Genomic DNA, 27852 nt, shown 5'->3' with positions numbered 1-27852 from the left:
TGAATGACCCTTCGCACAGAAAAAAAAATCATGGTAATATTACATCTGGAAAGGGGTACATCTTTTGTCAGAAAAAAGTGTAATTTTACCTCTGAAAATGTGTAATTTTACCACTATTTTGGTGTAATGTCGCATTTCCAGTCAAAATTGAGGTAAAATTACATCATAAAAGAGGTAATATTCAACCTTAAAAAATTACACCTTCCAAATTTATACATTTTTTTACTGTGCGGAGTCTTAAAAAAAAAACACTTCGAATAATAGAATCACGATATTTTTTGTTGTTTAAATCAAAAAAGCAGTATAGAGAATTTGCAGCAAAGCAAAAAGACACATGTCGCCACCTATGAACAAATAGCGTAAACCTATGATTTTTCGAAAAAAATCTGTTTTTACCTTCCAAATCAACATTTTTATTAAACTTATGCCGGATTCGGATGAGAAAAATTATTTCCAACAATTTGGTGTACAACTTTCCAATATTTGTTTGATTTTTCTATGAGAAAATTGTAAATTTAGTAAAAGATAGTAATTTGAACTATTTGGCTACAAAGTCTGTCAAAAATCAATAAAAATTGTTAAATATACGTTAACACATCTGTTATCAACTAAATCACTGTTTATTTCATTGATATATATGGGGAAACTAATTTTTTCGTATTCTGAAACATGTTTTTGAAAGAAAAAGTTCACAAATTTTTGCGCGCCCAAAAATTGATGTTAATTATTCTAAAGCAAAAAATTTTTCTCGTCTTTTGCAACCAGTTTCATTGAGATTGATGCCGGGAATCATGAGAAATAAGCGATTTTGTTCTTCAATCCAGCAGAAAGGAATACGATTTTTGACAAGTAACCTCATTTTGGTGCCACCTACATTTGAAACACAGACGCGCTGCAAAACCTCAATTGAATTTCCGAAAATTTTAATTTTCATGAAAAAAAAACGAAAAAGCTGTATTTTTTTTGTTATATTTTTAAATCAAATTTGCAACAAATTATTTGATAAAGTGCAGAGTTTTCAAGTTACAGGGCTTTTAGAGCAATTTCAGACGATTTTTTTTAACAATGTTGAAAATTCTTCAATGCGAACAATATTTTTGAAACGCTGAGCAAATTCAACAAAACACTTCGAATAATAGAACCATGTTTTTTTATTATCTTATTTTTGTTCGTTAAAATAAAAAACGAGCTATAAATTTTTAAAACCTATTTTTTTAAATAAAAAAATATTCACAGATTGTTTGAATAAGTGCATCGACATTTCATGGCAATTAGTGATGATTTTTTTTTGCATTTTGTTTAAGGCCGATGCAAATATTTAAAAAAGTTTTTGTCCCTCGGCCCTGGCCGAGGTCAAGGGGGGGGCAAAAAAATAAAAAAATATAATAATTTAAATAACAAGCCATAGTCTTCACATTTAAATGAAAAAAGTGTTTTAAAATGCATTTTACACTAGTTCAGTTGTTTTGCAATCATTAGTTTTCAAAAAATCTAAGATCTAACAAAAACAAAAATTGTATCGAAAAAAAAGATTTTGCATCGAAAATTTTCAAAAAATCATAAGATTTTTTAATAAACCCAAACATGCTTAAAATTATTTAAAACGCAGAAAAATGTATTTTAATTTGATTTCAGCTGGTTGCACTTGAATTTTCATTGAAATTTTGAAGTTTATTGTAAAAATATTTTTTTTGCCCCCTGACTTTTAAAAATATTTGTACCAGCCTAAATATTTTTTAAAGAAAATTCTTCCATTCAAATAATATTTTTGAAAAAATAGGAAAATTGAACAATTTTTATACAGCTTCTCAAAGTTTAAATTTTATGAAAAATTGTTATTTGAAGTGTCTTGAACTATTGGTTCGATTTCTTTATTAAAAAATGAAATGAAATATTCCACCCTACTAAATAACCAAAATTTAGAAATTTTAAATCTAAGCTTAGAAAAGACTAGAACACATATTTTGAACCTTTGAAAATGTTATTCTAAATTTTTCAGTGTATTATTATTTTTAATCAAAAGAGTAGAAGATTTCACACAAGTTCATTTTTTGTAGCCTTTATATTTTTATACGAAATAGGTTTTATTAGAACTAAGCATTTTTTCTCAAAAAATTGTGAATTTTAAAATTGCAGGCAATATTTTCTAAATGCTGAGAAAATTGAGCATTTTTTATTTTTCTTACTTTGTTGATTGATGTGTTGTTTGCTGATTTACTGCATCTTGAAGTTAAAATTAAAAAAAAAAATTCTCTCTGTCACCTTATTAGCACTATTTGTTGAAGAATGGTTACCTCGGAAACTATTTGTCTTTTTCCATTGTTAAACAACTAAACTTTTTTCAGCTATATTCAAACAAAATTATTTAAAAATTAAATCTAAGTCTAACACTTCAAAAGGGCATTGACACACTCATTGACATTTTGAAACGGTAGAGTTGATTTTTTTCTATCAAAATGTTTTTTTATTAACCCTCTACTGCTCAAATTTTATTTCGAAATTTCTTATTTTTCCCGCGTTCAGGAGGTCATTTTGAGCAACTTTTGTTCTACGAAAAACATAACTTCTCTTGTTTTATATTTTCCTTGTTTTATGTTTAGTACTTTAATTTTCATTTATCCTGTTAAATTTATTTTTGTTCTTGGTAGTATTTGGCCTATTCTACCACCACCTATCATTGCATTTTGCCTAGCTTTTTTATATTTTTACAGTCACTTTTTAATTTTTTGCTTGTTTTTCACATTCTCTGCTATAAAATGGCACCATTATCATTTAAATTGTAAAAAAATACGCAGAGGCATAGTCTGGGACACTTCAAAAATTACTGCATACTTCTTTTTACTTAAAATAGAGAAAATGTTGGTAAAAAAAACACATCCTAAATTGACCCCTGAAAAAATACATTTTTAAAGACATTGGAAAGCTACATAAAACAAGTCAAACTTCCAACCCTAAAACTTTCTAAAATTTAAAGAGTTCTTCTTTCCAATGCATTTAAAAGATCAAAAATTGCTTGAAAATGGATTTTTGGCAATTTTTCAGATCGAAGTCCGCCTAAAGGCGGGGTTAGGTTGTAGAGGGTTAAAAGAGCAGAAAATTCCACAAAACTTCATTTTTAAACATTGAAAATCAAACCAATAGTTTCCCAGATATCGCCGGTTAAAAAATAAGGGCTTATTAGTTGACATCGAGGAAAGCTATTGTTTTTAAACAAATTTAAACTAAAAGAAGCATGTATCTCTCAATCAACAAAGTAAACAAAAAATTGTAGGAGATTTTTTCTCTTTTTCTCTTAAATTGAAATTTAGTCACTTTTCTGAAAAGGTGAGTTTCCTTCATAAATATTTTTTGAATTGCAAAAATAAATAAAAATGTTAGCATGTTGCCAACATGTGAATGGTGAATTTTATCACAAAAAATTGAAGTCATATTCGATTGAAAATTTGATTTTCAATCTGAAAAAATATTTTGGTACATGTGAATGGTTTTTTTTTTCAATTTTTGTTTTTAATTCATTACTTCGGTATCAAAATTAGGCACCATCATTAGCTCTAGCGCAAAATATGCTTTTTTAGTTTCCTAAATTCTACTTGAAAAATTGAAAATAAAGATAAAGTTTTTGGGAAGGGGCCATGCATAAATCACGTGAACACTTTGCGATTGTCCACGCTCCTAACAAAAAAGTTTTTTTTTCCTTTCTCCACTCAACATTCTGCTCGCCATTTGCATGTGCTTTTTTCTCCACAAAAGGTGTGGTAAGTTTTTCCCGGGAAAATGGTCAGGATTAGACACCAACACAAACACACAATTACAACCAGCCCAAGGTTAGAGCTGGAAACTATACTGTATTTCGCACCAAGTAACCGCACACGAGTGCGCTACCGGGAAAAAGCGCTCAACAGCTTCTTTGTGTGTGAGTGGGTTTTGTGTGCGGGGAATGTGTGAAAATGAAAAGTTTTTCCTGGGTAAAGTCGTCGACGACGGCGACGATAGGAAACTTTGGTTTGCGCGGTTCGGTGAAAACTGCTGCGCTTTTGTGGTTTGAGGGGAGTTTTTAAGGGGTTTTTTTTGGGGGAACTTTACAAGTGCAAAACATGGGACGTGCTATTTGTGGGATTAATAGAAATGTTTGTATAGGGAACTGGGTTAGAAGTAAGTGAGGTTAAGTTTGGGTTAAACCAGTATTATCTTTATGGATCTTAATAAGGGTTGAGGTAAGTTTTCCGAGGAACTATACTTGTTGGTTTGAAATATTATACGAATATTTTCTTACATTGCCTGCCATTAGAGTCTTGTATAATAATTCTTTATAAAACTGTATTGTATTAGAAAACCTTCTATGTTTCCGAGTTTCAAATTCAAAGCAAAGAAGTTTCCCTCTCAAAAGAACTTTTTCTCCCTGCTTACATTCCACAATTAATACCTTAGACAAGTGAGCTCCTGTGCGCTGAGTCAAGTGGCGCTGCCTGCCATTTGTTTTGCGTTCTTTCAATTGCGCGCTATCTTTAGCGACTTTACAAAACGAATGGATCCCCGCGGAGGAAACTGAAAAAAGCTGCCCCCAGGATGTGCCCTAGATTTCGCGGAAAGCTCGCTCACGCGAAATAATAGTGCGCGGACGTGAAAGATCGCTGGGAGCATATTTATATTTACGTGCAATTTTTTTTCCTCTTCCGAAAGGTGGGTGGTTGAAAAAGGGTTCCGTGGAAATATAATTGCTATGTCACCGGAGGGAAAAATTATACAGTTGGTTGCAAAAACAGGAGGGAAACGGTTGAAATGACCATTTTCAAAATGTTTTGTATTAAATCGTGTTGATTAGAGAAGATTTTGAACATTTTGTTCGTGGTTCCAAAATTCAAGAACGTTTGTTCACAGTTTTAGGAACTGATTTTTCTCCGTGTATATGATAATGTTACTATGTTACAGAGCTCTTGTTAAATGCAAGGATGCTACAGTGGCTAAAATCTGAAAACTGATTCAGATTCAAGGGGGAAAACACATTTTCGAATTTTGTTAGGGTGGGTCCAAAAACGCGCATGTAGTCTACGCCTTCTACGACTATTTTTTTTTTTTCATTATTAAAGCGTCATTACCCTCCCTCAAAAACATTTTTTAACGTTACAATTCAAGGTTATGTAATAGAAAAATGCAAGAAAAAAAGTGATATTAGGAGCACATTTAAAGCTTTGAAACAAAAAAAAAAAACGATTTCAAAAACGAAAAAGTGATTTGATAAGTAACATTTAAGGTTACCGTAATCAGGGGTGACATTGATAGGATTTTATTTTATTTTTGGAATATTTTCCAACTGGTAAGGGGTTTCTCTAGACCAGGGGTGCTCAAAGTTTTTGAAGGCCGGGCCAAATTTGAAGCTCAAATGAGCTTGCGGGCCAAATTTACAAAAAAATGTTATTGAAAAAATTAAATAACATTATTTTAATTTAAAAGATTTAATTTGTTATTTAAAAACGTTACTTAATCCACCCTTAGGTGGTTGGCGCCTTCCTCACATTTAAAGGGTGCTATCCAAAATGCAAAAAGTGGGTAAATAACACTTAAGTGCTTATAACTTTTGATAGGGTTGTCAGATCTTCAATGTTTTGGACGCGTTAGAAAGGTCTTTTGAATACCCATCCTACGATAGGTCGCATGAGAGATCCGGACAACGTTTCCATCAAAATATCTGAGATCCGGCCTTCAAAAAGTGCATAAATAACTCTGAAGTGCTTATAACTTTCGATAGGGTTGTCAGATCTTCAATGTTTTGGATGCGTTGGAAAGGTCTTTTGAATACCTATCCAACGATAGGTCGCTTAAGAGACCCGGACAACGTTTTCATCAAAATATTTGAGATCCGATCTCGAAAAAGTGCGTAAATAACACTTAAGTGCTTATAACTTTTGATAGGGTTGTCAGATCTTCAATGTTTTGGACGCATTGGAAAGCTCTTTTGAATACCTATCCAACGATAGGTCGCATAAGAGACCCAGACAACGTTTTCATCAACATATCTGAGATCCGGCCTCCAAAAAGCGTATAAATAACACTTAAGTGCTTATAACTTTTGATAGATTTGTCAGATCTTCAATGTCTTGGACGCGTTGGAAAGGTCTTTTAAATACCTTTCTGAAAATGTATAGCATGACGGGTATTCTTACAAAAACCACCCTTTTTACAATCTTCCGGACTTTTGCTAAAATCGTTTTATTAGCATAACTTTTGAAGTACTTAACTAAACTGCATAATTTTTAATAGCGACTTATGGGACCCCAAGACGGATCGAATGACGCCAAAACGGACAAAATCGGTTCAGCCAATGTCGAGATAATCGAGTGACAATTTTTTGATCAACATCCCACCACACACACAGACATTTGCTCAGAATTTGATTCTGAGTCGATAGGTATACATGAAGGTGAGTCTAGGAGGTCTAATTGAGAAGTTCATTTTTCGAGTGATTTTATAGCCTTTCCTCAGTAACGCGAGGAAGGCAAAAATCAATTCAAAATAATAGAAACCACGAAATAACGGTTTTCTATCGGTACCGTTGATTTTATTGTTTCAGGTATTTGAAAAAAAGTTTTCAGCTGAATGTACTTGTGTTTTAAAAAATAACAAAGTTTTGGATTTAGTTTTAGATTTCGAAAATGGTGACATTACATGTTGAACAATTCATCTAAAGGCGTAATTTTATCTTAAAATTAGGTGTGGCTAATAAAAAATTGTTGAGAGCCAGAATTTCAACATTTCAATGAAAAGAAATGTTAGAAAATGTTTTAAGCTTCTGTATAGTTAAACTGCAATCATTATTTTCAAAAAAAAAAAAAAGAAAAAAAAGTTTCAACAAAAAAAATATATTTATTTCATCGAAAATTCACTAAATTTCATTTTTCTATAAACCCAAACATGCTCAAATGATTCTAAATGCAATTTGCATGCATATTTAATAAATTTCACCTGATTGCACTAACACTTGATTCTCCGATTTTCACGTTTTGTCTGCCTGAATCAGTTGATAGTCAATCAGATTCATTATCTAACTGTAATGAGTTTGAATCCCGAAGGAAGTGCAATGTACGTTAAAAGTGTCATTATGACTTGCAAATTAACAAAGAAAATTTACATTTGAGCAGTTCTCTAGGATTTCGATCATTCGATTTTTTTTTTGTATTTTTTAATCCGACTGAAACTTTTTTGGTGCCTTCGGTATGCCCAAAGAAGTCATTTTGCATCATTAGTTTGTCCATATAATTTTCCATACAAATTTCGCAGCTGTCCATACAAAAATGATATGTGAAAATTCAAAAATCTGTATCTTTTGAAGGAATTCTTTGATCGATTTGGTGTCTTCGGCAAAGTTGTAGGTATGGATATGGACTACAATGGAAAAAAATAATACACGGTAAAAAAAAATTGGTGATTTTTTTATTTAACTTTTTATCACTAAAACTTGATTTACAAAAAAACACTATTTTTATTTTTGTTTATTTTTTGATATGTTTTAGAGGACATAAAATGCCAACTTTTCAGAAATTTCAAGGTTGTGCAAAAAATCATTGACCGTGTTATGATTTTTTTAATCAATACTGATTTTTTCAAAACATCGAAATTTTGTTCGTAAAAATTTTTCAACTTCATTTTTCGATGTAAAATCAAATTTGCAATCAAAAAGTACTTTACTGAAATTTTGATAAAGTGCACCGTTTTCAAGTTATAGCCAAATTTAAGTGACTTTTTTGAAAATAGTCGCAGTTTTTCATTATTTAAAATTAGTGCACATGTTTGCCCAGTTTTGAAAAAAATATTTTTAAAAAGCTGAGAAAATTCTCTATATTTTGCTTCTTTGGACTTTGTTGATACGACCCTTAGTTGCTGAGATATTGCAATGCATAGGTTTAAAAACAGGAAAATTGATGTTTTCTAAGTCTCACCCAAACAACCCACCATTTTCTATCGTCAATATCTCAGCAACTAATGGTCCGATTTTTAATGTTAATATATGAAACATTTGTGAAATTTTCCGATCTTTTCGAAAAAAATATTTTCAAGATTTTCAAATCAAGACTAACATTTCAAAAGGGCCTAATATTGAATGTTTGTTCTTTTTAAAATGTTAGTCTTGATTTGAAAATTTTGAAAATATTTTTTTCGAAAAGATTGGAAAATTTCACAAATGTTTCATATATTAACATTGAAAATCGGACCATTAGTTGCTGAGATATTGACGATAGAAAATGGTGGGTTGTTTGGGTGAGACTTAGAAAACATCAATTTTCCTGTTTTTAAACCTATGCATAGCAATATCTCAGCAACTAAAGGTCGTATCAACAAAGTCCAAAGAAGCAAAATATAGAGAATTTTCTCAGCTTTTTAAAAATATTTTTTTCAAAACTGGGCAAACATGTGCACTAATTTTAAATAATGAAAAACTGTGTAGTGTAGTCCATATCCATACCTACAACTTTGCCGAAGACACCAAATCGATCAAAAAATTCCTTCAAAAGATACAGATTTTTGAATTTTCATACATCATTTTTGTATGGACATCTGCCAAATTTGTATGGAAAATTATATGGACAAACTAATGATGCAAAATGGCTTCTTTGGGCATACCGAAGGCACCAAAAAAGTTTCAGTCGGATTAAAAAATACAAAAATTAAAATTGAAGAAAAAAGACCGATTTCGTAGAGAATTGCTCTATAACCTCTTTTATGATATAATTTTACCTCAATTTAGACTTAAAAAGTGACATTACACCAGAAAAGTGGTAAAATTACATATTTCCAGAGGTAAAATTACACCTTTTTTCTGACATAAAAGTTTCCCAGATGAAATATTACCATGATTTTTTTCTGTGTTGACAGTGTTGCTTGATTTGACACGTTCAACAACTTTCTAAAAGAGAAAAAAAAACCCAAAATATTGCTGAAAAGATTAGCTTTTAAGAAAACACTGAAATGTTCAACCAAGCCAAGTTTAGGTTTTAATTTGCAATCAAAGTAGGCTTATTTACACAGTATTTTTTTTTATCTCAATTTAGACTGAAAAAGCGACATTACAACCAAAAAGTGGTAAAATTACACATGTTTAGAGGGAAAATTACAATTTTTTTTCTGGCATGGTACCATGATTTTTATTCTGTGTAGTGGACAAAACATGGCCCTAGTGAAAATTACACTGAAATTCGTGTAGACTTAGAAGTTTTGTGGAAAAAATGACACTTTTTTGTGACATAAAAATGTTCCCATTCCCAGATGTAATAATACCATGATTTTTTTTCTACTGTGGATGACAGATTCAAAACAAATGATTTCAAACGGTAAATCCAAAACATGGCTAAAACAAAAATCACCCAAAAGTAACCTCAAGCACTGAATCGTAGCACCAAAGCACTTTGACCCGGAACCGTAAAACAGGTTTGCGAGGTTATCAAGTTCAAATTTTGCAATGCCTGTGAACCCAAAGAAGTCACAATCAGCTGAAGAAGAAGGGGGCTTGCTGTGCCTCCGGAATAACCGTAAAATGGGTCAACCCCATCGATAAAATAGACGTTTTTATGTTCGACTGGGTTGTTTTGATTTTTTTTGTACCCCGGCTTTTGCTGATTTTAAAGAGGGGTTCGCGATAGTGTCGATAGGAGGGGAACGAGGAAAGTGTCAATTTTGCTGCTAAATATAGGTTAAAAGGCTGTCAATTATGGAGTATTGATTATTTTTTTTTTTGCGTTAGGTTCATTGAATCGAATCGTGAAATGGAGACGGGTGGTATTTTGTTCACAGGCAACTTCAATGAGTCCCACGCATTGGAATTTTTCAGAATTCCATTTTCTAGATTTTTACAGGATTGCTTGATTTTCGAAAAAAGATTTTTTCTATAAAATAGAAATCTGAAACTTTCCCTGAAATAAAACTACCCAAACCAAAAAAAAATATCATAAATTGTACAAACCTTCTCCGCTGCGCGGCGGCCGCAGCCCTCTGGGCGGCCTGGGCTATCAGCAGTGGCGAGGCGGCCGCGGCTGCTGCACTCGGCATCTGGTTCGTCACGGACATGGCGGCCGGGTTCGCGGCCTGGGCCAGCTGGGCCTGGGGGGCGGCACCGACGGCGGCCAGTGCGGCTGCCGCACCGGGGTTCGCGGTGGCGCCAACGGTGGCCGCCGTTGCTCCTAGCCAGGGCCAGGCACCCATCGACAGTCGGTAACCTGGGTGACAACCGTGTGGTTAGAACTTCAATTACGGTGTGGGGGTGTTTGGGCAAGGAGCAACCGTTCTTAGGGAAGAGACCCTGCCTACCTGGGGCAACCTTCGCAACAAGGGGGCCATCGATCTATCTCTATTGAAGGGGAAACCGTTTGTTTCTAAACGAAAAGTGCACTCAATTAATTTGCTATGTCTGCGCTGTTGTGGGAGTTCTGAAATTCTAGCGAAACCAATCTCAACGATGGAGAACCCTCCTCCTCTGGGAAAAACACCCCAGAGCTCTGAAGCTGAGAAGCTAAAATTAATGCTGCTTCGCTCGGTTTCGATAGCTACCGCTAATTAGTTAATGGAAACACTTTACTTTGGAAGTGGTGGGATGGTGGTGAAATTGGATCATTTTTGTGTCGATAACCGCATTAAGATTTCAGGCAAAGTGATTTTGGATGATAGTACATATTTCATAACCGGTATTTATTTAAATTTAAGAGGGGTTTCTAAAATATGATCGATTTGTTCTAGAGGTCGTATGGAGGTGTTCCATTTTTAATTAAATGTTCAGTCTTTGTTTGTTTCATGCCAAATTTCTGCCCTCTACACAGAAAAAAAATGTGAATTTACTCGAAACGGATAAAATGAATCACATGTAAACTCAGTTGATGTAAACTTGAGATTCGACGTAAACGGTTAAATCCCACGTAAAACCATGTTTTTACGTATAATTTGTTGCAAATTTACATGAAATTGCATTTAAATGTAAATATTTAATGATGTGCAAAAGTGTTACATCATAAATGATGTAACATTCGGAAATATTTTTTGTAGTACTTAAGGTATGTGTACTTGAGGTATGTGAGGTTTGTGAATTCCCTCAATTTTGACGTAAAGAAGTATTTGGAGGCTGTTAACGCTGTTTACATAACTTTGCAAAAGCAATGAGAAAATGTGAAACCATTCCGAGATATTTGTGTCGCATTTTAAAATGCTTAAATGGACCATTTAAATGCAACAAAGGTAATTTAATTCTATCAAGTTTAACAAAAATTTATCAATTCCAAAAAATTTTATTCTTATTGGAAAACATTTTTTTTTTAAACCAACTAGCCACCACCTAGTTTTATTAAGGTTTTATGGTAGCATGTTGATTGCTTAATAGTTTTATTTGGGCATTCACCGCAACCAACAAACAAGAGCTAATTAATAGGTTCTAACAGGGTTTTATGCCTCGGACATAAAACCTTGTGACAATAAAAGCTTAATGGCTTTCAATAAGGTTTTATGAAAGTTTTAAGAGAGTCTTGAAAACCCAATGGCAATGTCATGCCAAACGGTTTTATCGCATGCTTCCATAAAACCGAGGGTGTTTTAGCTGTCAAGTGCCATTAGGCATGCAAAAAACTTAATTAAAACCACAAGCTTCTGAAAAAGCTTTTAACGCGGCCAATTATCAGTGCATAAATATGGCGCTAAACGAATGTGATTGACCGCCATTTTGGTTGAAACAATAGAGAACTGAGAAATTTGTTTTAAATTTGATGAAAACACTAATGTATGCTGATGTTTATAAATAATTTGAACATTTTTTTCAAAGAATTGCAATATTTTTTTAACATGTAAAACTATGATTACAAACAATGATTTTTTATGAAGCGAGTTGATTTTTTTTGGCTCTATCACCCCTACCCCTATCAATAAAATTTCAACCGCAGCTAAATTTGAGCCACCTACTGGGAGAAATAAGCTTTCAAATTATTTTGGTTACCACCAATATATATAATTTATCATCGCCATTTTTGCAAACCATCTCCATTTTATCATGTGGCAAGACAAAGACTTATTTTTGCCAAAATAAAACCTATTTGGCATAAGACGGTTGAAAACGTATGAAATGTCATTTTTCCGTAATTCCTAACTAGGTTTTAACAAAGGTTTTATCAAGGCTTTGAGGATGTTGTTAGGATTCAGATGTAAAGCCTTGAACTCCTATGTAGGTTTTATAAATAGGCCGTGACAACCTTTTGCGGAGGACCTTTTGGTTTTTAACAGAGGTTTATCGGGGTTCTGGGGAGGCTGTCACGACTTAGTGTTGTATAGCGGTTGTGACAGCTTTGATAAAGCCTAAAATGTTACTTGGGCTGTGTCAAACTTACACGGACGCCCAATTTTATTTTTTTTTTTACGTTAGTTTTTCTCGTTTGGTAATTGATGAGATGAAATCCAGCATTAAACAGGACATAAACATCACTTAAGTGGTCATAGCTTGGGGCAGGGTTGCCAGAGCTTAAATATTTTAGGCTCGCTTGTAAGGTTTTTCCAATACCTATCCAAATATGGGTTGGATGATGGATCCGGACACCCAGCACTGAATTCTGATTTTCATACAAATAAGTGAGATCCGGCTTTGAAAAAGTACATAAATTTCACTTAGGTGGTCATAACATAAGACAGGGTTGCTGGATCTTAAAAATAAACAAATATGATCTTGATTCTAGAAAGAATCGTTTAAGCTTGATTAATGTTTGATGTTATATGTTGGATCGGCATGAATTTTCAATTTTAAATTATTTAATTTAAGTAGAATTTGCAAACAAAAAAAATAGTTATTGCCTATGTACTTTACCTCAGAAATTGTGTTAGTCGATGTAATCACTTTAATTTTAAGAAGGACGACGATCCAATATTACCAAAATTAGATAAAAGTTTCTACAATAGGCTTTTGCAATAGAATGTTTCGAAATAAATTTAGCGGGTAAGCTTGAAGCTGCGTTATTCTAAAGAGGAGGCTCAAATAACTAGGACTAGGAATCACTTAACAACTCGATGATCATTTCATTTTCTAATGTTTGTTAAGGATCATAAGATATGTACTCTCCAGTTATTACTCACTTTATTTTGTAACTTTCTCTTCCGCCCTACTGCTACTTACCCTTTCCTAGTTTGTTGAGGGTTGAAGAAGAGTTACACAGTTTAAAATGAGCAAAAACCAACAAAAAATAAATCCATAAAATAAATACATTTCACTTCTTCCCACCATCCAAATGGTTTGCCCAGCCAAAAATCGATTTTGAAGTGCTTGAAATCAGTTAGCTATACTGTTTTCGAGATGAATGAGGGACGCGCTATCATGATTTTGTATGGAGTTCTGGAGTGTCACTGAGGGGGGGTTCTAAAATTCAAATCCCAGCCTTACTCTCATTACAGCCTTGGGGCGAAGAGGGGCAGCATCACCACTTTTGTGGATCGGTTTATGACAGCTTTTAACAGCACCACTTGGGACGTGGCCGGTTCCACTTGAAGAGTGGCGCGTTTGCTTTTATTTGTCTGTTTCATAAACAGCTCGGTTAATTTTTGAAAGCATTGTTGATGGGAATAAGATTGAATGAGATGATTTTTGTTTAGGAAACAGCATTGATTTTAGCTTCTCTTTTGGATCTCAGTAAAATAAATAAAACAAAACTTGTAGAATTGATGAAATGTTCTCTCTCTTTTCTTGTATGTGTCATGTGGTTATAAAATCATAAAATAAAACAACGGTTCATATTTCAACGGAAAAATAAAAGAAAAATTGAAAAGTTAATCCTACTATTTTGTCAACTGTTTGAAGGGGGTGAGGGTTTGTATGTACAATTTCTGACTTAACCATCGTTTGGGCGCTACAACCGACGAGTAATTTTCTCCACTTAGAACAACTAAATTTGAACTTTTTCTGCTCTGTTTAACTTTTTCTCTTTCTCTCTAAAGACTAAAACGACTAAAACAACTATCAACTGTTGGGAAACTTTTAGCACTGCTTTTCCGCTGTCTCCTACCGCTCCTCTTTGCTTTACTCCTAATCTATTATTAATTGCTGCATGTTTTTCTTGCTCTCTCTGTCTCTGAGTCTGGATCAAAACAAAGTTTCCCTCTCCTGTTGGAAATTTTAAAACAAAAATAAAAGTTTAAAAACGCAGTGAAACAGTGACTTTTCCCTACCAACTATTGCAACTCTCTCAGATGTTATCGTCAACCTGGGAGGACAAGAACAACTTTCTCTCTCTTCCTCTCTGCACACGGAACAGTCTAGGGAAACTTTCGTCTCGGGGGATCGCTGAAAAACTTCTTACCTTCGGTCGGCCACGGCACGCAAACTGCTGCTGTTTTGATTCGTTTGATTTCGTTTGCAGGATCCGATCAGGATCGATGAGGCGGTTTCCGGGGGGAGGGGGAAATTGATGGAGTGAGAGAAAAAAGAACAAAGTAAAAGATTAGTTTCTTCGTCGAGCAGGGCTGGGTGTCGGGATTTATGAAGCTTTTTTTAGAGAGGGGTTTGATTTACGTGAACCTAAAGATAAGAGAAAACTTTTAGGACCACGTTTTTGCGATTTGGTTTGGTTGAAATTTACACTTGTTTACAATTTTACTACAAAGACTACGATTAATCTAGTTTAAACCATTGACTACATTAACTACAAAAGGGTTAAAATGAAGAAACGTGATGAAATACAAGCTAGATTACATAAAACTAAAATGTAGGGTGGGTATGAATATGAAGCGATTCGAAAAAAGGTTTGCTTTTACCAAGTTGGCAAAGTCGTCGGTTCAACAGCGATGGCGCCAGTTCGAATCTTGACAAAATCAACTTTTTTTGTCAACATTCTCCCTGGATTTCAAGACACATAAATAACCAGTATAAATTCGGCTCGTTATTGACACCTTCTGAGCGGAACATTAGTGCTCCCAATAATTCACGTCACCTTAAATGTGACATCAAATAGCCCCACCTTCTTTTTCCCTTCGGCGAACTGTGTCGAACAAGTACCAACTACTGTACCGTTCTGTCGCAATGCAGTTTAGCAGTTTAGATGGTGTGACAGCCATCAATTTAGTAGCTGTTGCCATATCGGGTGATTTGTCGACCCGCGCCAGCCAGGACCTTCACTAAACAATGCCTGTTAAGGGGTTACATCGGGTGGAAATTTGAATATTCTAAAAAACCTAATTTAAAAATTTCAACATAGAAATACAAAAATCCATTCTTCAAATAAAGTACAAAAATTCATGTAACCCCTTAACTTCTCAGCAGGGTGATGCCAGAGAGTTCGCGTGACAGGACCAAGTTCTTTTCCAATCGTGCCCACACCAGCTGATGACTATCTCATCACACAAACTGATTGATTGATAACGGCCGATCAAAGTGGCTCATTACATTGCGCTTCCTCTCTTCCCCCATTCTCCGCGAGAGCTTCCCAGTATAAAGGGATAATTTATAGCGCCTCTGGCATAGTGTTGCTATCCCACTATACTATCGATTGTCAATTTTCGTCACTCCGTGTGGCCCTCTGTTGGGCTGCTACTGTCGTCAGCTTCCACTAGATGGTGTTGTGTGGTTATTTAGGTTGGTGGGAAAAAGTTTTTTCACCGGGATGGCTTTAACCTGGGAGCATCCATCGATCTTGGTTAAGACTTTGAGGATGCCGAACGTGTGTACTTTTTCTTTTGAGTAGCAAAGAGATCAGAGCTTTGAGATAAGGGGAAACATTATTGGAAAAAAAGCAATGCTCTCTCAAGGGACGCACAAATGAAGCTCTTGTTTGAAGATGCAAACACTGGGTCGCAAATGTTATCCCCGATGTATTCTGTAAAATGTGATCCGTTAACAGAAACCTCTTTGCGGTTAATGTAACGCAGTAGGCCTGGCAACTTTAATGAGGGTACACAACTCGGGGATGCTCGAATGGTCTACAATTATTAATATTGACTTTGAATAAAATTTTCATTTGCCTAACTGTTATCATGGTTTTTGTGAAATTTTAGGTTAGAAAATAAAGCTTAGAAATTTTACAATAAGAGCAATTCTCTGAGATTTCGGTCAATGGTTTTTTACTGTAATTTTTATCCGGCTGAAACTTTTTTGGTGCCTATGCCCAAAGAAGCAATTTTGCATCATTAGTTTGTCCATATAATTTTTTATACAAATATCCATTCAAAAATGATATATGAAAATTAAAAAATCTTTATCTTTTGAAGAAATTTTTGATCGATTTTGTGTCTTCGGCAATGTTGACAGGACAGGACTAAAAAAAATAAAATAAAAATTATACACGGTAAAATTATTTTTGTGATTTTTAATATAACTTTTTGTCACTTAAACTGGATTTGCAAAAAAACATTTTTTTTATTTTCTGAAATACCAACATTTCAGAAATTTCAGAATTAAAAAAATCTAAATTTTGGTCGCAAAAAAAAAGTAAAATCAAAAAATACTTCAGTGATGTTTTGATAAAGTGCACCGTTTTCTAGTTATAGCCATTTTTAGGTAAGTTTTTTGAAAATTGTCGCAATTATTAATTTTTTCAAATTATCTTTGAAAAAATAAATAGGAAAAGTGATGTTTTCGAAGTCTTATTCAAACAACTCACCATTTTTTAATGTCGATATCTCAGCAACTGATGGTCCGATTTTTAATGTTAAAATATGAAACTTTCGTGATTTTCCGATTTTTCCGAAACAAATATTTTAATTTTTTAAAATCAAGACCAACATTTCAAAAGCGCCAAACATTCAATATTACGGCACCATTTAAAAAAAAACAAAATCACTTTACCAAAATTTCACCAAAGTACTTTTTGATTGCAAATTCGATTTTACATCGAAAAATTAAGTTTTAAAAATTTATGTGACCAATATTTAGAATTTCTGAAAAAATCAGTATTGATTCAAAAATTCAAAACTTGGTCAAAGATTGGCATTTAATGTCCCCTAAAACTTAGCAGAAAATGAAAAAAAATAATAAAAAAATGTTTTTTTTTGCATATTAAGCTTTAGTGACGAAAAGTGAAATTAAAAATCACCAAAAAAAATTTTACTGTGTACCGTAAACCGGGGTGACTTTGATAGGATTTCAATTTGTTTTTAGAATATTTTCCAACAGGTAAGGTTTTTCTCAAGATTATTATTTTTAAAACATGTACTTAGGTAGACCACACAAGGTCCATGCACTATTTCGGAAAAAAAGTTTTTTAAATAATGTTTGGAAAAATAGTTACGTTAAAATTTCTTTGTTTTAATTCCGGGGTGACTTTGATAGTCATAGTTTTTCTTGTTAAAATCATATTTAAGATGTTCAAACTTTATTTGTACGTTAAATGTACCATCACTAAAGTAGCTGATATAGTTTTTAAGAAAAAAAAAACAATGTTTAGATTTAGTTAACTAAGTGTATAAGCTTTTAAGCAAAATACATATAAATTTTAGGTAAAATTGTTAAAAAGTCGGAATTTTGCCTGAAATTTGTTCAAACTAGTTTTGTTTATAAAATTATCGATTTATATTGCATTTTATACTGAATTCGAAGCACGAATCACAAGTTTTCACATTTTACATGAAATTTGTTCAACTGAAATTGCCTATAAATAGTTAGATTTTTTTTAATTGTGTTTTAAAAACACATATTATTTACTATTTACAATTTTTTTAACCTTCTCTTAGTGGAAAATTGTCCAAAGAATCCGAAAATGCATTCCGTTTTCCGATTAAAAATCATGTTCATTGAGAAAATCATGACACTTTAAGAAGTTTAAAATAATGACTTTCATCAACATTTTTTTAACTATAGTTAACTAACTCTTTAAACTTGTCAAAATTTTATGAAAATTTCTTCTTGAGGTACTTTGAACACTTCTCTACCACGGTCAGTATGTCTCTAATCCATTCCTTACGTATTTTAATTGTACTCTTAATTTTGCGGAAAAATCGCAAACCTATCAAAGTCACCCCGTTTTACGGTATCATTTTTTTCAAGTTTAGTCCTTATCCATACCTACAACTTTGCCGAAGACACTAAATCGATCAAAAAGTTCCTTCAAAAGATACTGATTTTTTGAATTTTCATATACCATTTGTATGGACAGCTGCCAAATTTGTATGGAAAATTATTTGGACAAACAAATGATGCAAAATGGCTTCTTTGGGAAGTCCAAAGGTACCTAAGAGTTTCAGCCGGATAAAAAATACAAAAATTAAAATAAAAAAAGACCGATTTCGTAGAGAGATTGTGATTGTGATTGCGAGACAACAAAAAATATTTTTTTAATTTTTATTGGACTTGTTTCGTTAGCCACCTTCTATAATTATGAATATTTCTTAATAAGAAAAATATGGACTTTGTTAATAAGTTAATCACTCAAAACGAAATCAACATCCATAGCTTTGAAAATGTGTAGTGTTCACCTGAAGATTAAATTTAACAACATTTGATAATAGTTTAATAATTCAAGTCAAACAATAAACAGTTAAATTTATTTAATCTGATTTTAAAAATACAACAAAAAAATCCCAATTATTTGGTAGGATTTCTTTGCCGAAGACAACAACCACATTAATCTGAAATTCCGTTCTCAAGATACAGAATCTAGAATATTAAGATTATCAGACAGATAACGAAGGTAGGTACACTCTAAAAAATCAGCACTTTTTTATTTCACATTTTCCACAAATTTATTTGAGCAAAAACATTTTTTTCGAAAATTTAATTTTTTTGGTTTTTTTTTTGAGGATTAAAAACAAAAACTTTTTAGCTATGATTATCCAGCAAGGGCAGAATTTTTTGGCAGTGTTGTCATTTTTTAAATCAGATTTTTTATAAATCTATGAACGGTCGGTCGAAACGAAATTCACTTCATTTTAAGATGTAAAATCGATTTTTTTAGAGAACTATTTATAAAGTGTACCGTTTTTGAAAATAATCCATGCCCAAATTTGAAAAAAAATCGTAGAGCTTAGAAAATTACCGTTTAATTTGTTTAAGACAATAATCATCCGATTTTGAATATAAATAAAAAAAACAGACATTTAATTTTCTTATTTTTCCGATGGAATTATTATCAGTATTTGAAATTCAAGTCTTACATTTAAAAAGAGCTTTAGATAAAAAAAATCAAAAATTGACCTAATTTAATTTAAAACTGAAAAAAATTTTAGAAAATCTGTATTATGAGTTCAGAATAAATCAAATACGTAATTGTTTATAAAAAACTTTTATTATCCAAAAATCATGATTACGAATGTTTTTTACAATAAATAATTTCAATTTATTTTTAAAAATATTTATGGAAAAGCTTCAATCAAACGTTATGATATTTTACATTTTAAAAACATTCAACATTTTGTATCATTTTGCATTCCCAAAATTTGTCTCACAGTTTTCCTTGCTGGGAAAAGCTTGATGTTTGATGTTGTTCGCCCTAACAAGCTCAAATCAGGCGCCAGTTTTCTTCTTCGCCATATTATGTTCGAACAGAAAGGCTTTGGGGAAAAATGCTTTCCGCTCTGGTGCTACTGCCTCTTTCTGGAAAACAGCATACAAAGAGAGTCAAACCAAGGAGGCTGCCAACGGGCTACACCCTATTATAATGAATTGGAAATTGGCTCAAGTGTGTGTTCTTTTCGGTCGAATTTTCCCTCGAGTGACTTTTGATTCTTTTCTTCATTTTGATAGTTTCATTGTCTATTCGCGCGCGCGCTTTCGCTATTTAATTCCTCAATGGCCATCGGGGACAACAATGAAAAATCGCTTTAAACGAAACCCAGTGGAAAAAAAACTGGAACGAAGTGACAGATAAATTGCGCGACTGTCGTTATAAATGTACAAACGAAAGCCCCTCCGGACGATGGCGCCACCATCGCCGGAGGGAGAGAAAAAGACGCAGACGAGGTAGAAGAGGTGAAAAGCTAGCGCTTTCTTCGTTCCAGCAGCAGCGTGAAAAGCTCGTGGAAAACTAACAACAATGTGGGGGTTTGGCGAGAAAGGGTGGGGGCGTGTGTTTGTGACTGTGTGTGTGGAAAATGCTACAGGGAAAAACGCTAGTGGGATGCTGGAAATGAAAAAAGAAGGAGAAAAAGAACAAGCAAAATAGCAGTGGAAAAATATAACATTCGTCATGCTTTTATCTCGAGCATAAAATCAAATTACGTTCTGTTGCACAAGAAGAGAGCGTGGAAAACGAGGAGAAAAATTCACCATCTCGATGGGAACGGAACTGGTGGAGGGAGATGAAACTTTAAAACAAATGCATGCGACCATGTCGAATATATCACAATTTTCCGAGCAGTCCAGCAAAAAGGACACAAACACATATACAGAAGCAAACACCGAAATGAGCAAGCAATCTTCATCAGCACAACAGCAAAATGAAACGAGCGAAATTTGATATCCACCTGAAACGAGTTCCATCACATAACCGCGAAAAATCGATTCGAAATGAGTTTAAAATAAATCGAACACATAAAAAAAATACTACACCGCACTGAAAGCTCAAGGGTTAACGCAATTGAACGAAGCCAGTGCGCAGCGAGTGGGATGATGCACATGTTTTTAATTGGCATGAGATCCGTATCATCGCGATGGATGCTGCTGCTGCATTCGTTAACCTCATTTTAGCGTGCACCGAGGGGTGCGGAAAATTTCCTGATGAATGGTCGGTCAGTAGAAGCGACACCAGGAATTTTACTTTACAGACACTCGCGTAAAAATCTGCACGCGAAGAGCATTTGGTTAATTTGCTGAAGTGGTGATGAATATTTAAATTGAATTGTTGCAGCACTGAAGTGGCTGAAAGTGCATCAATGTATGACAAATTTATGCACGTGGATTGATGAAATAAATTTCACAAGTGCATAACAAATTGAATTAAGTTCCGATTTTTGTTACTGCAGATTTAAATATATTTGCATGTTTTGCTGTAAACATAGTGTTTACAAAAAAAATTAAAGAAATAAACAAATTTTCAATCAAAAATCCATAAAATTTTCCATACAAATTTGGCAGCTGTTTATACAAAAATGATGTATGAAAATTAAATAATCTGTATCTTTTGAAGGAATTTTTTGATCGATTTGGTGTCTTGGGCAAAGTTGTAGGTATGGATACAGACTACACTGAAAAAAAATGATACACTGTAAAAAAAATTTGGTGATTTTTTTATTTAACTTTTTATCACTAAAACTTGATTTGCAAAAAAACACTATTTTTAATTTTTTTTATTTTTTGATATGTTTTAGAGGACATAAAATGCCAACTTTTCAGAAATTTCCAGGTTGTGCAAAAAATCTTTGACCGAGTTATGAATTTTTTAATCAATACTGATTTTTTCAAAAAATCGAAATATTGGTCGCAACATTTTTTCAACTTCATTTTTCGATGTAAAATCGAATTTGCTATCAAAAAGTACTTTAGTGAAATTTTGATAAAGTGCACCGTTTTCAAGTTATAGCCATTTTTAGGTAACTTTTTTGAAAATAGTCGCAGTTTTTCATTTTGTTAAAATAGTGCACATGTTTGCACACTTTTGGAAAAATATTTTTGAAAAGCTGAGAAAATTCTCTATATTTTGCTTTTTCGGACTTTGTTGATACGACCTTTAGTTGCTGAGATATTGCAATGCAAAGGTTTAAAAACAGGAAAATTGATGTTTTCTAAGTCTCACCCAAACAACCCACCATTTTTTATTGTCGATATCTCAGCAAGTAATGGTCCGATTTTCAATGTTAATATATGAAACATTTATGAAATTTTCCGATCTTTTCGAAAACAATATTTTTAAATCAAGACTAACATTTCAAAAGGGCCAAACATTCAATATTACGCCCTTTTAAAATATTAGTCTTGGTTTAAAAATTTTGAAAAAAATGTTTTCGAAAAGATCGGAAAATTTCACAAATGTTTCATATATAAACATTGAAAATCGGACCATTACTTGCTGAGATATCGACAATAAAAAATGGTGGGTTGTTTGGGTGAGACTTAGAAAACATCAATTTTCCTGTTTTTAAACCTTTGCATTGCAATATCTCAGCAACTAAAGGTCGTATCAACAAAGTCCGAAAAAGCAAAATATAGAGAATTTTCTCAGCTTTTCAAAAATATTTTTCCAAAAGTGTGCAAACATGTGCACTATTTTAACAAAATGAAAAACTGCGACTATTTTCAAAAAAGTTACCTAAAAATGGATTTATTTTGAAAACGGTGCACTTTATCAAAATTTCACTAAAGTACTTTTTGACAGCAAATTCGATTTTACATCGAAAAATGAAGTTGAAATTTTTTTGCGATTTTTTGAAAAAAATCAGTATTGATTAAAAAAATCATAACTCGGTCAAAGATTTTTTGCACAACCTGAAAATTTCTGAAAAGTTGGCATTTTATGTCCTCTAAAACATATCAAAAAATAAAAAAAAATTAAAAATAGTGTTTTTTTGCAAACCAAGTTTTAGTGATAAAAAGTTAAATAAAAAAATCACCAAATTTTTTTTACAGTGTATCATTTTTTTTTCAGTGTAGTCTGTATCCATACCTACAACTTTGCCGAAGACACCAAATCGATCAAAAAATTCCTTCAAAAGATACAGATTTTTGAATTTTCATACATCATTTTTGTATGGACAGCTGCCAAATTTGTATGGAAAATTTTATGGACAAACTAATGATGCAAAATGGCTTCTTTAGGCATACCGAAGGCACCAAAAAAGTTTCAGTCGGATTAAAAAATACAAAAAAAAAAATCGAATGACCGAAATCCTAGAGAACTGCTCTATAGTAACAGTATTTTAATTGAAAAATTGCAGAGTTTGGTGTAAATTTAATTTATAAAATATTGCAGTGCAAAATTTAATTTTAGCATCATATTTATCAAATAAATTTCGTAAAATTGTGTTTTCAATTAAAATATAACAAAAATAAAATATAATCATTTTTGAAAACAATACTTTTTTCAAAAATCTACAATTCAGAGGTCAAACATAGGAAAGTTTTGAATGAATTTTAACAAATTAGATTTTTGTACAAAGTTGTCGAAATTTAACAAATTGCAAAACTATGTCTTTAAATTTTTAAACTTTCATTTCATACAACGCTGTTGCGTTGTTGTTCAATGTTTCAATATTTTCTCAACAATCTTCGAAATTTCGATGGAAAACTTAATGCAATCAGCTGAAATCTATTTAATATGCATAATATAAATATTTTCACATTTTATGTTTGACAACAAAGTTTTGAATTTCGATGAATTTTTGATATATAGTATCGCAAAAAGTTTTTTTTTCGCTGATTTTTTCAAGCCTTATTTTTTTTTTAAACTAATGATTGTAAAACAACTGAACTGATGTAAATACATTTTAAAACACTTTTGTGTGCAATTGTTGAAACTATGGCTTGTAATATTTTGTGTTTTTTGCAAATATTCAAAAATCTGTAACCCTTGAAAAGATTTTTTGAGATTCGGTGTCTTGAGCAAAGTTGTAGGTTAAAAAAACAGTTAGTTAGTTATACTAATTTAACAAATCATTATCTAAAATCCGTATTTTTTTTTATTTTTTTATAATGGGTAATTTTCTACCAACTCACACGAAATCGGGAAAAGTTACCCCGACCCTTCTTCGATTTGCGTGAAACTTTGTCCTAAGGGGTAACTTTTGTCCCTGATCACGAATCCGAGGTCCATTTTTTGATATCTCGTGACGGAGGGGCGGTACGACCCCTTTCATTTTTGAGCATGCGAAAAAAGAGGTGTTTTTCAATAATTTGCAGCCTGAAATTTGATGTTAAAGAGACTTTTATGTTAAATTAGACGTACGATTTGATGGCGTATGAAAAATTCCGAAAAAACGTTTTTTTCATCGAAAAAAAAACACTGAAAAAGTTTTAAAAATTTTGGTACTTTTCGTTACTCGACTGTAAAATTTTTTGGAACATGTCATTTTAAGGGAAATTTAATGTACTTTTCGAATCTACATTGACCCAGAAGGGTCATTTTTTCATTCAGAATAAAAATTTTCATTTTAAAATTTCGTGTTTTTTCTAACATTGCAGGGTTATATTTTAGAGTGTAACAATGTTCTAAAAAGTTGTATTCAAAACTTTTTTTCGTAAAATCGCGATAACTCGTGATGTTTATGAGCAAACCCTTATATTTATATATCAAAATTATTGTATTTGTTTGCTCTACAACTTTGTAGAACATTGTTACACTCTAAAAAATAACCCGGCAAAGTTAGAAAAAAATACGAAAATCTAAATGAAAAAATGACCCTTCTAGTTCAATGTAGATTCGAAAAGTACATTAAATTTCCCTTAAAATGACATGTTCCAAATTTTTCACAGTCGAGTAACGAAAAATGGCAGAGTTTTTAAATTTTTTTTAGTGTTTTTCTCGATGAAAAAAACGTTTTTTTTCTGAGTACGCCATCAAATTGGGCGTCTGATTTTACATAAAAGTCCCTTCGACACCAAATTTCTATCTCGTCACCGTTTAAGGCTGCAAATTATTGAAAAACACCTCTTTTTTCGCATTCTCAAAAATGAAAGGGGTCGCACCGCCCCTCCGTCACGAGATATCAAAAAACGGATTCGTGATCAGGGACAAAAGTTACCCCTTAGGACAAAGTTTCACACAAATCGAAGAGAGGTCGGGGCAACTGCTGTGTGAGTTGGCGGAGAATTACCCTAATATGTTTCAAACGCAACTTTTGTGCCAGAGAGAAGTTATGACAACTAAGTTTTCACAAATAAAAAAAATCATGTTGTTTTTCAAAAATAGAGAAAAATCATTTTAAAAATTATAAAATCAATTTATTGACCGATTTTTTTTAAGATTACACAGTTCATTTTCAGGTTATGGCCATTTTAGGGTTTACTTCAGAAAAAAGCATTAAAAAAATTTTTTTTTTAATGGTGTCAATGTGTGTTGACATTTTTTGATTTAATTGTCAGTGTTAGAAAATGAAATTGTAATGAAATTTTTCAATCTTTCAATTTAAAAATATTTGTAAAATTTCATTGTTATTAAGTATAACATTTTAAAAGGGCCATAATTTTTGTTATGGGAATAAAATACACCTTTAAAAAGAGGAACATCAAACATTTCCCGTTTTTCGATTCCTGTTTCTTTTACTCGGTGCGCGGAGGAGAATTTTTTTTCAGAGAGATGTCTAAATTTCCCTAATTGCATTCTATGTGATATTTTAAACAGTTTAAAATGTTTTTTGACAATATTTTTTTGTAAGAAATTAATATAAATGTTATGTTTGATTAATTCGTGATTTTTTTTTTCAAATTGACCTAAGCCATCATTTAATTTTTGAATTGTAACATTTAATATTTATTCTGTGATTAATTTTAAACCATAAACTAAATTAAAAGCATGTTCATGCAAGCCATGCCATTCGAAAGCATTTTATAATATGTCACGCATACACACAGTTGTACGAGTTAAATGTAATCCATCAACGTTTTCACACATATTTGTTTGTTATTATGATCGCGAAATTAAACCCTAAAAAAAATACATCCAAAACAAACAAATCACTTTTTTTTGTTACATTTCTTTTTCGCTGCACACGTGCTTCAAAAACCGCACACACACACACATGTAAATTTCGTCCATCTGTCAAATTAACAACTAGATGTGTTCGGGTGATTGGACAAATTTGCAGATTGATGTTTTTTCGCGGAACAAAACAACAAGCAAACAAAACAAAATCATAAACAAAGAAATGCGAATGAATGTTATTTCGTTGAGGGGCGGGGACAGGGGGGGGGATGGTTAAAACAAACAGTTTGCTCACCCAGGGGAGGAGCTGCCACGGTGCCAGGCTTCGCCAGGAAAACTGATTTTTGCGAGTTTTTTTTTTTTTGGTTTTGGTTTTGGTTTCGCAGCCCCGTTGAAGGGTGATTTGTGGTGAATATTTTTGTTTGAGGGGGGTTGGTTTTATATTCATTTTTTGATGATGGCGCGCGCGCAACAAGTTTTTTGTTGTTGTTGTTTCGGGAGATGTTTCACACATGTTACACAAGATGGTAGTGGTTTGTGGTGGTGGTGGTGGTGGTTGTTTGATTGGTGGTGATTGGTTTTTGTGGTTTCGATTCAAACAGGGAAGAAAAAAGAAGAAAGAAAGAAGAAATAACCTTTTAAAATCTGATAAACAGTGTTGGCTACACGAACGGGGACGCTTCTTTGCGAGGGTATTTTTTTTGTTTTTTTTTTTAGTAGTAAAGGGTGTCAGTTTCATAGTCACTACTTAGAGGCTAGCAAACAAAACGGGACAGAGACTGGGACATAATATTGGTTAGTCGAAGGTTAAAGAAGAAGGAAATTTCTCCCAAGTAATAAGACGTGCTCTAAATTAAGGTTACAAAATTACAACCGGAGAGATACTAAAAGAGCTCTAGTGAAGATCTTCCGAAGACGTATAGTTTTGACGAAAGCCAGAACCCAAATAAATAAATAAATAACACAGTAGAAGAGTAACAGAAACCAGAGACAGACGGAAAGTGAGGCAAACTAACTAGGCTAGGGTCTAACTTTGGGGTGGGTGGAGATTAGTACGGTTGGTAGGTTAAGGTGAAAGTGACTTACCGCTCGACACAGCAGGAACCTTTTTACTTTGAACTCGGGCCGTTGCGTTATTGACCTACACAGCAGTGTGCGTGTGTTTTTCGATGGTGGTGGTGTTGGTTGATGGGATATTCGAGGTTGCACAGATTGTTTGTTTTTTGGTGTTTTTTTTGTTTATGATTGTGGTGTGGTCGATTAAAGAAGAAACAGAAATCAATTAAATGCATTCAAGTGGGAACATTTAGTGTATAAATAGAGAGCAAATTGGGGGGAATATTTGAGAAGGGGATAACAGTAGGATAAAAAACCGAAAATAGTTTATCTTTCGTTAAACTAAATCATGCAGTTTATGCTTCGCTAGAGAAATTCCAGAAGTGGGCGATCCTCCCCCTCAATCAAGTGTGCCGGCCAAATTAATCCCACTTGATTGAGAGTTCGCCATTTTCGCCTCGGTTGACGACGTCTGGTTTTGACGGGAAACCTGTTAAAAAAAGGGGTGAAGAAAATTCCTCCCCCCTCCACCGGACGCGAAAGATTAATTTTACGAGCTTTTCGCCTTCTTCCGGAACCGTTTTCGCAACCAGCTTAATTACACTCTTTACTCGAAAACTGGCAAAAAATAAAGCTTCTCACCATCATTATCGTGACTGTTAATAATGGTCAGGGGGGCAAACAAAAACAACTCCTGAAAATCGCTGGAGAAAGCTGGAAAATGTGAGAGCACTCATTAGGTTGATCCAATTTCGGTCCCGGATTGCGGATCGGAAAAACCTGCAAACAAACCCCCCGTCAAAAAATACAGTAGAAAAACAGGGTGTTGTTGCACCAGAAATGACCTCACATAATTGTGTGACCATTGGGGGATTAATTTTCACACTTTTCACCCCGAACCGACCGCAAATTTTCCACCAATAATTCAATATTGGTCGGTGTGTGGGGGTGGGAAAATCGCGGAAAAAATTACCGACGCGGAAATCCCATTTGATCTGGTCGGAGTGGTATTTGCAGTGTGTAAATGGAAATGTTCATCCTTTGAAGCTACGCGGAATGAGCTAATTATTTGATTTACATACGAAAGTACTTGCTTTGCGATGCAATTCATGGTGAAACCTGGTGTGGGAAAATTCACCACGATTCGCTGTACAATTCACAATCTTTTTTTAAATGTGTGATAAATTCATGATGAAATTCAGTATGAGTAAATTTATCCCGGTATGTCCCAAACCAACTGTAATCATCATTAGTTGAAATCGAATTCACAAAATTCATGATGAAAAGTAGTATA

At 33.1% G+C, this 27852-nt stretch overlaps 1 protein-coding gene across 11 annotated transcripts in view; it reads right to left on the bottom strand.

Moving 5' to 3' along the window:
* The window catches only part of LOC6044582 (RNA binding protein fox-1 homolog 1), a 520873-nt gene that overhangs the window by 51199 nt on the left and 441822 nt on the right, over positions 1-27852 (bottom strand). For 8 of the 11 annotated variants that reach the window (XM_038261802.1, XM_038261801.1, XM_038261808.1 and 5 more), the window contains 4 exons: positions 26589-26643; positions 25798-25839; positions 14304-14333; positions 9953-10205 (listed from right to left, as the gene is read on the bottom strand). In XM_038261802.1, the coding sequence (XP_038117730.1) occupies positions 9953-10205; positions 14304-14333; positions 25798-25839; positions 26589-26643 (380 nt within the window). The remainder of the gene's footprint in view (positions 1-9952; positions 10206-14303; positions 14334-25797; positions 25840-26588; positions 26644-27852) is intronic. The other 3 variants (XM_038261803.1, XM_038261810.1, XM_038261811.1) reach the window with 3 other exon arrangements.

This window comes from Culex quinquefasciatus, chromosome 3 (genome assembly GCF_015732765.1).
Source record: "Culex quinquefasciatus strain JHB chromosome 3, VPISU_Cqui_1.0_pri_paternal, whole genome shotgun sequence".
Classification (NCBI taxonomy): domain Eukaryota; kingdom Metazoa; phylum Arthropoda; class Insecta; order Diptera; family Culicidae; genus Culex; species Culex quinquefasciatus.
This window is presented reverse-complemented; position numbering and strand designations above follow the sequence as displayed.